This window comes from Cucumis sativus, chromosome 6 (genome assembly GCF_000004075.3).
Source record: "Cucumis sativus cultivar 9930 chromosome 6, Cucumber_9930_V3, whole genome shotgun sequence".
In the NCBI taxonomy this organism is placed as follows: Eukaryota; Viridiplantae; Streptophyta; class Magnoliopsida; order Cucurbitales; family Cucurbitaceae; genus Cucumis; species Cucumis sativus.
Window position 1 is genome coordinate 9630596 of NC_026660.2, and position 14547 is coordinate 9645142.

Consider the following 14547-nt stretch of genomic DNA (forward strand, 5'->3'; position numbering starts at 1 on the left):
AAAATGGGGAGTGAGAAAAAAAATAGTTACATAATTCAGATATAAGTAGATGATAACTCAATTTGTGAATCAACCAAAGGGCAGAAACTAGGTTGGAAAATCGGTGGCAGCAATGCCTGGCTATAACTAATTTTTTTTTTCTTTTTTTCTTTAATCAGTTTTTGCATCAACTATAATAAAGAATTATATGAGTGGTTCACAATAATATATTTTCACACCAAGAAAGACACTTATCTACCTTCTATTGACAAAAATACACACAATTTTCAAGACTGTAGAATAGAATGAACAAATATATATAAGAAAGCATGTGAATAGAACTCAACAATCTTTTTGAATCATTATATTTATGACCTTGCTATTTTGGGACCTTGTGCTTTTGTTTGGCTACTAGCACTAGTTGACATAACGCGCAGCCTGCCAGCGACTTCGGTGAAGGATGGCCTATCTGTAGGATTTGGTGCCCAGCAATGTTCCATCAACCTTCTCCATTCAGAATCACAGTAACTTGGTATGGTTGGTCTCAGTGTGTTATTCACAATACCCCCTGCACAAAAAGCGTGATATCTTCAAGATCAAGTTTCGCTTCGGAGATGATTTAAAATCACTTGTATTGCTAATCTCCAGTGCTCATATGGTCAAAACCAGCGGGATCCACAAGTCAGAATAAAAAACCAAACTTTCATTGATAAAAAAGAATTGAAAGCATACACAGACACACAATAAAGGAGAGCCCACAAAAATGGAACACAACCTACAAAAATAACCTCCAATCTAAAAAAACAATACATAGCTGGAAATTACAAAAGAAATTAGTTACAAATTCCCATAAATACATAGAGACACGTTGAGTTAATGTACAGTCATTACTTGTCAGGTTTCCATAAAACTAAAACAGGTATTGATAACCAAAACTTAGCTTGATTTAGAATGCCTGAACTCGAATAGCATATAAAGTTATGGATCCTAATCAGTACTATATTTTTCTTTGATATATGAGAGATGAAGAGAAGAAAGGTCATACGTGCATGAATCGACATAGAGATAGTATTTTAACAAGCAGGTCCGAAGTTAGAGTCTAGATATTCTTACCTATGATAGCCCCATAGTGCATGTTCGCATATGGTTCCTCTCCTGTGAGAATCTCCCATAAGACAATACCGAAGGAGAACACATCAACCTGTATATCAAATGGCTTTTTGTCAGCTGGACAGTCGCTTTAGAGTTTTGTATCCACGTTGTTTCCAATTGCAATAGATTCAGAATTATTTCTTTAGCCACCTCATATAATATATGTGCCAGATCAGAACATATATTATATGCATGCATGCATGCATGTATGTAGTGTCAGTGTGTATACAGAGAGAGGGAGTTGTGCGTTTTTGTATATTTCCACAAAATACACGCGTCTTAAATTTGAAACCATAACATGCAAACAAAGCTATCTTCCATAGATTTAAAGAGTTCTTGGAATAGTTTCAAATTTCAGTGTCAAATACAGGCAACTGAGAAATTCCCATGCCATCCCAAACTTCCATGAATCCAAATGGTAGCTAGAATAACAGAGAAATTCTGGTTAATTTTCTAGTAGGGCATTTAAAAGATAGTGAAACGTGTCATTCACCTTCTCAGAGACCTTATTGCTGCTGCCATTTAGTAGCTCAGGTGCCATCCATGGGAGGGTTCCTCTTACACCACCAGACACCAAGGTATTTCGCTTGATCTTTGAGAGGCCGAAATCAGCTACCTGAAATAGGTGACAAGCGCATAGTAAAGAATATATATCTTAAATGGACTAACATCATAAAACAGCATAAACACCCTCGGATTACCTTGCAAATTGGTCTTTGAGAATCCTTCAAGTTAACAAGCAAATTATCACATTTCAAATCAAAATGGACAATATTTTTTGAGTGTAAATATTCCATTCCAAATGCTGCATCCATAGCAATTATTAGCCTCTTACGTCGATCAAGATGCCTGCAAGTTCAAATTTTGTAAAATGGAAAAGGTAACAATGAAAATAAACTGGAGCACAGATCAAAGTCTCTCTTTAAGACAATCGATTTAGTATATAAATGATATAATTTGGTTTATTTTTGGATAGATCCTGAAATATACTAACTCAAAACCAGAACTCAATATCTGGAGACTTACCGATCCTTGGAAAGCAAAACATGTCGAAGGGAACCATCAACCATGTACTCTGTCACAGTAGCTAATGTTCCGCCAGGACCATCTTGCACAACACCATAAAATGCTACCACGTTGGGATGGTGAAGTTTTGAAAGGATGTCGGCTTCCCTCCAGAACTCTACAGTCTATAGGGGAAGAAAGAAAAGAGAAGTAAAAGATTAAAAATGATGGTGTTAATGGCAACCCAAATAGATAGAGACCATTACATACCCATGATTAAAGGGAAAAAAACACGATGAGTATGACATAGCAGCATAATTTCTTAGTACTTTCCCCAATAAATGCCAGGAACTAACGGTGTGTTGGAAAGTGTCCAAAATAATAGTAATAATAAAAACGAAAATAATGCAGCAGCAACAAACAGCTGGAATTCATTAAAATTACCAATCTCTCTAGCTCTGAAGATCGACCCATAAAGCAGGTTTTTTTTATCCTCTTAATCGCGACATCAGTTCCTCTCCACTTTCCATGATAGACAGTGCCGAAAGTACCAGAACCCAATTCCTTCAACTCTTCAAGATCATCGTTCATTATGATCTAATATGTGCATGCAGAAAGTAAGCAAAATGCAAAGATAGTACAGATTCAGGAAAAAACAAGACAGAAGCTAGTTTGAAATTGATCTTCAATTAAGATCACGCAACCCGAGGTATTTGGGAAAACCAGGTGGTTTTACCGCAGGAAAGATGTGTAAGGTGATGAAGCAGATTAATTCTAAAATGCTAATTAATATAAATTAAAAATTAAATAAATATTAGACTCATATATACTAATTATTTCGTATTTCTCCTCATCACAAGGATTAACGGGGCAGAAGAAGTTATTTACAGCCAGCAAAGAGGATATCATATATTAAACAACATCAAAGAAATATACCTGTAATGAATTAGGATCAAAATTTCCCAAAGAAGGATCATTGGGAGGTAGGCCACTGTCCTTAGATGCTACCTTAACATTCTGCCAGGAGGATAATTTTTAGTTAAAAATCATCAAAGTTTACGTGTCATTTTCTAAAAATAAATAAATAAAGGAATTACAGATCTGTAGTAAAAACTGAAGTGCACCTCATGCCTATACTCCAATGTCTTTAGGTTTTCCATCATAGCATCAAATTGCGAACTATCAATGCCATTCATACGGGAATGATCACAACGTGAAAGAAAATTGGTGGCATCATTTCCACTTATCCTATGTACTTTCTGATCATCACCAAAATTGAGCTGGGAATCTTCACGAAGTATAGTTGTTAAAGGTGTAAAATCATCTCCCGCAGTCTTAGGAGCAGAAGGAAAAACAATGTGATCTTGGTCAATAAGAGAAACATCATTTTGAACATACTTTTCTTGTGCCAAATCATGGACATATGACCAGCCCTTATGTTCATGATTGTCCACATCAGGACTCAAACCAGTTCCATCGTTGTGCAGTTGGCTCCGACTATCTAATGAATTCTCGAAAGGTATTGCTTTGGAGAATATATCAGATAAGAAATCACGAGAAAATCGATCATCAATATCTATAACAATGTCTCCTTGCACTGGCTTGGAAACATTTCCCGTGGATGGTCTTTCATTAACATGATTAATTAAACTTTCTTCCTTATAAGCCAACTGAGTTTGCTTAAGACTATTATCATCGGTACACCTCATTCCAACAACCTCGCCCAAGTTGAGCTGCAAAAGATCCAACGCAGAATCCTCATGATTCTTTAAAGAAGATACTTGGCCAAGAGCAGGTAATTCTGATTCAGGTCTACTTAATTTAGGACCTGCAAGCTTCTCATTGTTATTCACTGGGCAATTCAGGTCCTTGCCAGCCTTAACAACCCCATCTACTTTTGAATCAAGTGTAACATCAAAGTTGTTCTGCAACTTCAACTCGGTATCACCATCATGTGAAATATTCCAATTCCTTCCACTAACTGCCTCATTAACATTTCTGCCATCTTGAATATGGGAAAGCTCATCATTCCGGACTTTAGTAGCATTATGTGATGATTTTTCCATGGGAATGGAATTTTCAGATTCGTAATTACTGCTATCTTGCAATTTGACAGCAGAGTCTGGAATTTGGTCCTGATCAGACTGTGAATGAGAGATTAGAAACTGGGAACCATACGAATCATCAGATTTAGACAACCGATTCAGTAACTCCTCCTGCTCCCTAGGAATTCTCTCAGAGTAATAGACTCTTTGCGCAACAGCTGGAGGCTCAAGGAGACTCAAATCAACAATCTTTGACTCGCTGTCTGTATGACCATGTGGATATGCATTTGATGGCATGTTATGAATAATGTTATCCATATCATTTGATCTAGAAACTATAGGATTTCCAGAAGCAAGCATCGAAGAAAGCCCTTCAGAACTCTGGAGCTCGGTCTCATTCTTGTGAGTTAAAAAGGGAAACTCACCTTGCGCGATGGAAACTGGTGTTGATTTTTTATCCGAAGTCATGAGATTGCCATCAAAAAAGTGAGAAGGATTTGAAGAGCAGCCACTTGCATCATGAGTTTCTTTCTCAAATGAATCCTTGAACTTACCTTTCAACTGTGTTGATGGTATCTCTGAATTTTGTCCTTGAGGTTCATGATAAGCCTGTAAAAAGGTTTCATAAGCATTCGATGCACTTGCCCGAACAGGTTGTGAAGACTGTAAGGATGACGATGCAACATTAGCAGTTAAGGCCGATGCATTTACACCGACCAAGTCCTTAAGAACTGTACCCCTCTCAATACTCTGTCCATCTACCTCATCCAGGTTATTGGCAGAAAAACTTGATAAACCATGCAGGTTTGAGTTTTTCCTGTCCATGCCATTGACTGCAACAACATACTGGATCTCAGAGTCATTATCAACATTACCCATGGAAAAATGCCCTTCATCCAAATCACTCATTGAAAACAAAAAAATTCTAAGTTTTTTGGATCCTTTATCATTTTTGAATTCATTGCACTCCTCCATCATATTTTGAAGATCCTCATCACAAGAAACTGAAACCAAAGCATCAAGCTCCTCGCCGGGAAGCTGATATTTAATTGCATATGTTTCATTATAGATTGATGATGTTTTCCGCATAAGCTCCTGCCAAGAGATGTCCATTTTTATCTGAATGATACGAGTTTCACCCCCAACATATCTCAACTTACTATCACTTGGACGAGGTAAAATTTTCCCACCAAAACTGCAGAGGACTTTCATCTTTGCTGATGAGCCATCAGAAGTTCCAGAAGATGCATAGCCATGACCAATTGCACGACCACTATCATATCTTGATAGCTCCGGTGATTTTTGATGAGCTGATCCAAGGTTATTTCTGTCTCCTCCATGTAATGAAGAGTTTGTCCGCTCAAAATCTTTTGACCCTTTTTCCATTGAAATGATCATAGAATTATCTGAGCCACACTCAGACCCAGTACGACTAAGGCCTAAAATTCCTTTTAAATCCATATAACGTGATGCACAACTGGGGTCACTAACAGAGTCCGAAACGAGTGGTTTCCGGGGATTTGCTCGGTCGCGCATAAATTCAAAAGAGAATTCCTCACCTGTCTGTATGGAGTAATTAAGGACGGGCTTAACCTCTGACATCCTAAGGTCCATGGTTCTTCCATCACTTTGCATGTTAACAATGCTCACACGGTTCTCTATGGATGATTTAGACGCAGGTTGGAGTTCCCCAAATCCATAATGCATGGGAGTGCATTGGAACTGGTCATTTCTTGACTGTTCCATACCATCATGTTTTTAAACTTTAAAGTTAACTCGGCCAAACTTGAACTAGCTCCACCAGTCAAAAGACAACAAGGAAAGCTGCTTGAAAATCAGATTGCTAGCTCTACAATAGCAGGAAAGGGAATATATATTAAAAAAAAAAAGACCATAAGAGACAGTACAAAGTAACTAAATTAGCTGAAGCATTTCGACTTGCAAACAATTGAAATTTCCAGATATGATCTGATACATATAAGTATCTAGAAGAAATATATGTGTGCTTTAAATTGTTTGCTATATCCCAGAAGATAGTTGGCTGTGAAAGAAGACTTACATAAACCATCAAAACTACTATTCATCACTAAAGTAACCTGATAGCTCCAGCCAGAGAAGTATAAACACAGACACGAAGATAAAATAGCACAGATAACATGACACATGAAATACATATGATTGGTTAGTTTTAACATTTTTTTAGTTTACGATCTTTTCATAAGAATGAAAATTTAAAAGTGAAGTACAGGTGTGAGTAATATTTCAAGTGATCTAAGAGACTAGTTTCTTATTTAGAAATGTCTTACAATACCTGAGAAACGTCTAAAATCAGTTTAAAATTCTTCCAAATTATTTAGCATCTTATAAAATAGAAAATTTTGAGTCAATCATGGTCGTGTATTTGAATACTGAAAAAGGAAAGTTTAAGTATACTTGCACCAATATTCCAATATAGATCAATAATCAAGCACTTAAGTGTTTGACGCATGTCCGATAAGTGGAGAGGAATTTGAGTGTATCTGGCAGCGTCAGTGATAAACATGCTACCAAGCTTAAGTTCTTGTGATTCATAGACTCAAAACAATCAATTTTCTAAAACTAGTTGATCCACACAGAAATTCATAAATACTCTACATTCTTTATTTCCTTCATCTGATTAGAGTCAAACAAAGACTTACGATCTGTACAATCAAAGCCAAGTCAATCCATTTGAAACAAACTACGATACTCTAGTTTTGAGTAATCAAAACAAAACAACTAGACAACGAAGAGGATGGATAATAAGGATCCATCCACCATCTCAATACGTTCCCCCAAACTGTCAGTATACTTTACGATCACAAACACTCCGTTAGGTTTACAATAGAATTCAGATTCATCAAACCGAAAACTCAATTACAGAACAAGACACACACTAAACGAACATAAAATTTAACAGCAATGAAAGTAGTATCACACTAATAAACATCAGATCAAGCCAAAATCTCCAAAAGTTAAATCAGATCCACAAAAAAGAATAAAAACATAACGAATCGGAATACCTGATGAATTTGCAGAGTGACACCAGGGAAGAAACACCATATCTCAAAGCTCCCGAGAAGGCTTAAGTTAGTACTAAACAATAGTACTACCTCCACGAGAAGCTCGACAAACGAAATTTTCCTTGGATTTCTCTCAGTTCACTCACTCTTCCCAACACTTTCAGCCTTTGATTCGAGAAAAGAAAAAAAAAAAAAAACTAAAAGAAAAAACAGAAAAACGAAATTAAAAGACCTTTTATCTTCAGATTTCACGAACAGATTTCATTGAAGCTTCGTTTTGGGTTAGATTATATGCAATCGGAAGTTCGATCTTGGTTGAGGTTTGTATAAGTCGAAATTTGGTATGGTTTCTTGTTTTGAATGAGCGAATTGTTCACCAACAGTCAAACGAGAAGAAGGTAACCAAGACCATAAAAACTAACTTCCATAAATACCCCTACTAAACCGCATTCTTACACAAAAATGCCATTCTCATTTCAAACTGTTTTCCGCGTTGACTATAATTTACATTTTCCACTCTAAGCAAACTGCCCTCTTCCCTCTTCCCTTCTTCTTTGCAATTTTATCTTCGCCACCTGGCCTTATTACAACCCAACCATTGCTCTACAAACATCGGAGTGGGAACCACCAATGCTACCGTAGCATTTCTATCCTTCTTTTTCTTTATTTATTTATACCGTCTAATTTTGAAATATATTTTAAAATAGGGATTTCCTTGAATTTTAAAATTGTTCCATATATATACTTATATATTGATGAGAATTGATAATGACATCTTATGTCATGAATTTATATAGTGATGTGGAAGGTAAAGATTATTGCATTTATTCTAAAATTATTTACATAATTGATTTTTTATGTTATAGAACATGTCACCTCTATTTTTCAATTTTTTTTATAATACTTACCGATTAAACATGTACTCCAATCTCACAAAAATACCCTACCCTACAGAGTATTGAAAGGAGATACAAAATAATACACGATTCAAAAGAAAAATGTCAATGTCTTGAGATCTTTGTCTGATACCTTATTATTAGACATGAATTAGAGAATGACCTATACATAATCACACTCAACCATCCTAAATGGAAGAATAAGTCATCTTCAAATGAGATCAAATCTTACTTCTTTTATATTTAATTGAACCAAACACTCGTTGTTTTAACTTAATCATCATAATACAGAAGGCTTCATGAAATAATGATGTGACAATCTTTATGTACGTCGACTTGGAATATTTCGAGACCAAACAAGAGGGAGGCCAATAGCATTAGAGACACACAATGAAGCTCAACGTGCATAAATTTCTAATATTTTTTAACAAACTTCCAAATAAAAGAATAAATTATATTTTTAAAAGTTTAAGAGCATGATTAAAACATTTAGTTTCTTAAAAAGGAATCCATTACAATATTACCTCTGACTTTTAATAAATCTTTTGACACTTATTTTTTTTGTTTGACAATTGAAATTTACATATTAATTTATGTCTTAAGGGAAGATTCTAAATAAGTTATGCACTGAGAAAAGTTTATTAAAAATAAAGGTGAATGTTACCACTTTTTAAAGTATTAAGATACTACTGATATTAAATTTTAGGAGCATTGTTTATACTTTTTAACTTTTTCTTCCTTTATAAAAGACACAATAATTTCTTTTCTTTCTTCGGTTTAATCGTGTTGGCAGTCTCAATTAGATTTGGCCACACCAAATAACTACCCTTATCTCCACGTGGCACTTCCATCCATATGGAAAGTTTCGAGTTTTTCTTCAAACCCACGGAATGGAAAACTATGGACAGGAAATTCTATTTATTATTTTTCGAGATAACAAACAAAATAAATAATAATAATAATAAATAAATAAATATAAAACTGTTTTTCTTTTTAAAAAATTATTTTAAATATTAGTGCCACTTAGTCCTAAATAAATATTAGTCCTATCAATGAGTCAATGCAGATGACTTTTTAAACTACCTTTTTTTTTTAGAAAAAATGACCTTCTAAATGGTCTGTTAATAATATATCAAAGGGTTATTTTTCTTTTTTAAACATATATATTCGAGGTCAAATAATATAGTTTTGTTGAAACAAATAATAAGATAATTTAGGTAGAAGTTTGAAGGTTGGATCTCTTATTTTTATAAAATAATTTCAAATAAAAAATATCATACTATCTTTGTTTGAGGTTGGAAGTTGAAAATTTTAAATTATTAGACACAAATCATGTTTCTTTTAGTGATAATTTTCTTTGTTTATAATGATTTATTTATTTAAATGACTTCTTATTTGGATGTAAGTTGGAAAAAAAATTTAACTTTTTAAAAAGATGACAAAAATATAAAGTAGATGCGAAAAAATAATTTTAATAATGTATTTTTAAAAATAAAATGGTTTGATTTAAGAGTTTGAAATGGAAATAACAACAAAGTAGGGTAGTTGAGTGGGTAGAGAAACTTGTGTAGGCATTACATGCTTTTGGTCGTCCACCTTATTCCTACGTGGAAGTCCACGCGAGCAACTGGTGTACAAGGGATGCCAAAAATTCAATTCAAGACTTTTTTTGGGTTAATTTGGCTTAATGCATTTCTTAGTTTGAACTGAAATTGGAGAGACGTGTAATAGGGGAAATATATAATTCATCCTATGGTATTCAATCGGACATGCATTCAAAATTAAAAATATCATTACATTAATTTCAGCAATAATTCATGTGACATATGATCATAATCTTCTCTCACGATGAGGTAAAAGTATATAGAAATGTTGTTGAGGAAGTTTACATTGTCAATGTCTTGTTGGATTGCAATAGGCGGGAATTCGTCGTATTCTTGATATTAAACTAGAATTTTCATGTGATGTTTGGTTGAACTTCTAGCTGGTGAGTGTCTAAGTTAGATTGTCATTAACTATACAAGGTTTTTAGTATGTTGTGTGTGAATTTTAGCCTACTCAAAGAGAACTTACGAAAGAGTCTAAGCGAACCTAGTAAAAGCTTGATGGACCCTTGAAATAAATCTAAGTGAGCCTAGTGCGAGCTCTGTGGACCCATGAGGGCGATTGTGTTTAAGCGAGCCTAGCAAGAGCTCGATGAACCCATGAGGTGAACCTAATTAAGCAAATTCAGTAATAGCTCAATGAACCCATGAGGTGATTCTAAGCAAGCTTAATAGTAGCTCGGTGGACCTCATGGGGTATCTTAAGCGAGCCTAATAAGAGCTTGTGGTAGACTCGTGAGGTGAACCTAAGCAAGCTCAATGGTAGCTCAACAAACCCATAAGGTAAGTCTAAGTAAGCTTGTTTGAGCTCATAAAAGGAATACCCAGTAGGAGAACCTAATCTATTAAGAAGAGTCATAGGATCGGAGGAAGACCCCACAAAGGAGAGTCTAACCTCCTAAGAAGAGCTTACCAAAGGAGGACTCACTAAGAAGAGTCTAGTCTCTTAAGAGAAGCTCATAGAAGAAGGATCCATTAGAGAGAGTTTGGCCTCTTAAGAGAAGCTCATAGGAGGGGGAACCCACTAGAATGGCCCTAACTTCCTAAGAGAAGGAGGACCCACAAGGAAAAGTACTCCTAGGGCAGTACTAAAGAGAGCTCAGAAGACTCACGAAGTTGGAAGATCTTTGAGCCATTGAATGTGAAATTGTTTAGAATTCAAACAAACAAGTGTCCTTTAGGAAATCGTTAGGAGCATTCATGAGTTTGTCACAATTGTAGTGAAGCTGCTCATTGGTTATCAACTCAACGGTCGTGGAAAGTTCAAAAGGCACAATTATGACAAGTGTTGATTACAAATCACTGTATTATATAAACGACCAAGGTCATTGGTTAATGGTATGTTCGAATACGTCAAATGACATCAAAATACGCCTAAATATTCACTATTTTCTCTACTGTCTAGCTACTTCGAAACACTATAGACCGATTTGAGCTTTAGAGTGTCTGTGGTTAGACACCACACTTGTGCTTACTTTCTTTTGTCTTGCAAGCACTCGAAAGAATCTCCCCCTGTAAATCAAATTTTACGATTGATCCATTTTTTGGCGTCAACATAGCCAACGTGTCGCTTAGAATTCTTTTGCATGATGTCATTTTGGCATCTACGATCAACATATCTTCTATTAAGCTTTAGCAACAGATTAAGTCTTCATGCCTATTGAATGATATATGTTACACTTACCACACATTGAACCGTATTGAACCTAATTGTGGTAAGTTGTGTTTAAAAGAACCAAAAATTTCTTCATGAAGAAAAATATTAATATATTATAATTGAAAAAAGTTAGATTATAAAATTATTAATTACCATATACAATATTTACAAATGTTGTCATTTGTTATATATTTTCATATAATTGAGTCGTACCATAGTATTATAAATTGCATTTGACACAACTAAATAATCTAATATATCTCCCTTATGTGCATATAATGATCACAACGTCTACTTCAAGTTTGTTTAACACAACGATGAGACACAGTTTGTTGTAGGTCCAATTGTTTAATTTTAACATCCCACATAGGTGATGCCACTTTATGACATGCATCATCTAGGAAAGTTATCATCAACCGAAATGCTTTACCATTTTTACGACAATAGTTAAGACAACAATGGCATAATAACTAGTATTTATGACTTCCAATTGATAAAATATTCATAAATGCTCTTACATAATTGACTAATATTTAGAACCCTAAAAGTTAACTAATATTTGATTTTAGTAAAAGATATATGTTCTTACATAATTGTGTATGAGTCAACCAAATGATATGGAATTTATATAATTAACATGTTTACTAGTTGTTTAGATAGCTACGGTTAAGATATACCACCCCATTCTACGTTGAAAAATAATTTTATTATAAAAAATTATAATAAAACAAAATACCTAAACCAACCATAATTAGAATGGATAGCAATTTTAAAAGATAACACTAAAGAAAATTGCAAAAATTATTGTAAGTCTCGCGGGATAGTTATAGTGAAAAAAAGTGAAACTTTGGGTGAAAATCTTATAAAATAAAAAAATATGCTTAATTGTGTACATTAAATTCATTTCTTAGAAATTTTAAATTGGATTGAAACCATCAAATTAAGATGTTTAATATACAAATTAACATATATGAAAGTTAAATTTGTTGTTTATTTAAATAACAATAACTAAATTGAGTTAAATTTGACAAATATTTCCAAACTTAATGTTATTTTGTATTTTGAAAGTTACTAAGTTGTTAACTTATACATAACAACTTGATAATTCAGCATATATTTTCAAAATGAAGAGTTCTCTCCTCTCTTCTTTCATCTTCTTTATAGTTGAGTCGAGTTGAGAGTAAGTCAAAAATTTCTGCCAGATTCGAGAGTAGTTTGAGGTTGTAGTTGAGTTTAAACCCTAAATTCAAGACTTCTATTGACAATTTTATTTAAACAATCTTGATATCAAGAATTACGATTTTTATCGATTGAGTTTAAATATAAGGCTTCATTTGCAGCAAGTCTATTTATGAAATTATCTCCAATGGTATCAAATGACACTTTTGTTTTATGCATTCAACTGATCTCCAAATTGACAATTCATCCACTTATGCCTCAATGTCTCTATTTCTAAGTTCAACTATTCAAATATTACTAAATCTTTTATGGTTCTGTTAAATAACAAGTACCCAAAAGGCAGTCCAACAAGAGTTCAAACTCATTAAAAGATATCCAAAAACATCACAAATAAACATACCAAAAGCAGTTATAGTATATGTAACAAAAACAAAAAGTCTATAAAGTTCGTAAAATATTTTCATAAATTTCAGATTTGTTATTGATATTGTGAACGATTCGTCACTTCCCTTTCTTATTTTTCTTTGCGATTTATTCATATTCTCTAGTTTCTCTTTCAAATTTTCTTTCTTCTATTTTTACTCTTCTTTTTATTTATTTCTTCATCTTTTCGTTCTTTCTTCTAACTTCTCTTCTAGAATATCATGATCATTTAAATGTCACTTTGATATAATATAAACGATTGCTTAACCTAATCAACATGATTGTTTAGCATGATCTGATCAACACGTTATTTAGATTTGAAGTTTTTTCCCATCGTTTAAAAAAAACTACAAGATTGTATGTATATGATCTAAATGATTGCTTACCATGATCAACGCGACTATTTTATCCATCGTTAAAAAGAACTACACGATTGCATATCATGACAATCATTTAAAAGAAGAATTACATGTGCACATGTGGCCGATTAATCGTGTGTCGATGGAAGGCGTTTTTTTGTATTTTTTTTATTGTGAGCTTTTCTTCGTTTGTAAAATTATTTTATACCTTACAAAATTTAATGTCATGCTATTATTGAAACTGATGATGAAGTAGTTAAAAAGCAAATTTAATTCGATGCACTCTCAATTTAAAATAAAAAATTGATCTCAATCTACTCAATTATTATACTAATTGAAAAGGTAGAAGGAATCAACCATAGATATTAAATGCATAACATTTCACACCTAGAAATTAGGAGACACTGAAATTGTGACCACCGACTTCATCATGATAAAAGTTTTGAAATTATTGATGATAATCAACCTTTATATCTTATTAAATTAATTAGGTCTCAATAATTATAGTGTTAAAAAGAAGTTTTGTACTATATATATACTTAATTAGTATATTTTCCAGAGAGAAGAACAAAAGGTACTTTAATTGTGTGTGTAATCACATGTACACAAGATGAAGGTGACGCCTTGAATGAGTGGAATCAATTTATAATCTATAATCTACAATATATTAACAAAAGTGAGGAGTTGGAAAACCTTTTTTGCACATGTTTGTCTCCTTTTCAATCCACTCATTTACAAACACATTTTATTAAATGTTAATTATAAATAATTAGTTAATTAGGGAAGTCAATTTTTGTTATTAGTTATCAATATAATTCACACAATTTATTCATTGTTAATTATCAACTTATTTTTATAGCAGTAAAAGTTCATATAACACTTGAACTTCTATAAAAATGAGTTGTTCTGATCTTGATTATCAATGATGAGTGTAATATAGAAACTTAATTAGATGTTAGAAGGTAAGAAGTTTCTCATATTTGAGAATATCTCATTTTAATTTAATTAAAAATATAAAATATTAATGGTTTTAAAATTCAGATTTCTTTTTTGTTGATGCTAAATTTTGGTCAAGGGAAAACACACTTTGACTTTCGAGTGACATGAGTAATAAATTTGTAGTTTAAGGAAGAGAGGACCTGTAAAAAAAAAAAAACTTTGGTGCCTAAGTCGAGAATTAGATAAAAGAATAATTTATAAGTTATGA

General features: G+C 33.2%; 1 protein-coding gene across 2 annotated transcripts; it reads right to left on the reverse strand.

The window, feature by feature from the left end:
* Positions 1 to 88: 88 nt before the first annotated feature.
* LOC101203233 (hypothetical protein) lies at positions 89 to 7619 on the reverse strand. 2 transcript variants are annotated; one of them, XM_011658674.2, is made up of 9 exons: positions 7223 to 7619; positions 3261 to 6030; positions 3073 to 3153; positions 2581 to 2733; positions 2158 to 2321; positions 1833 to 1980; positions 1625 to 1747; positions 1093 to 1180; positions 89 to 547 (listed from the first exon to the last, which is right to left on the reverse strand). In XM_011658674.2, exons 2-9 carry the CDS (start codon positions 5925 to 5927, stop codon positions 348 to 350), a joined length of 3624 nt encoding a protein of 1207 aa, XP_011656976.1. In that variant the 5' UTR covers positions 5928 to 6030; positions 7223 to 7619; the 3' UTR covers positions 89 to 347. The 2 variants fall into 2 exon arrangements, 1 of the variants encoding a protein (XP_011656976.1); XR_004217225.1 differs by lacking the exon at positions 89 to 547 and having other exon boundaries at positions 1153 to 1180; positions 1833 to 1936.
* Positions 7620 to 14547: the final 6928 nt, after the last annotated feature.

Coding starts and splice junctions, on each gene's coding strand:
- LOC101203233 (XM_011658674.2), bottom strand. CDS start 5,927: ATGGAACAGTCAAGAAATGACCAGTTCCAATGCACTCCCATGCATTAT. Junction 2,734..3,072: donor TTGATCCTAATTCATTACAG/GTATATTTCTTT, acceptor TGCACATATTAG/ATCATAATGAACGATGATCT. Junction 1,981..2,157: donor GTTTTGCTTTCCAAGGATCG/GTAAGTCTCCAG, acceptor TTGAACTTGCAG/GCATCTTGATCGACGTAAGA.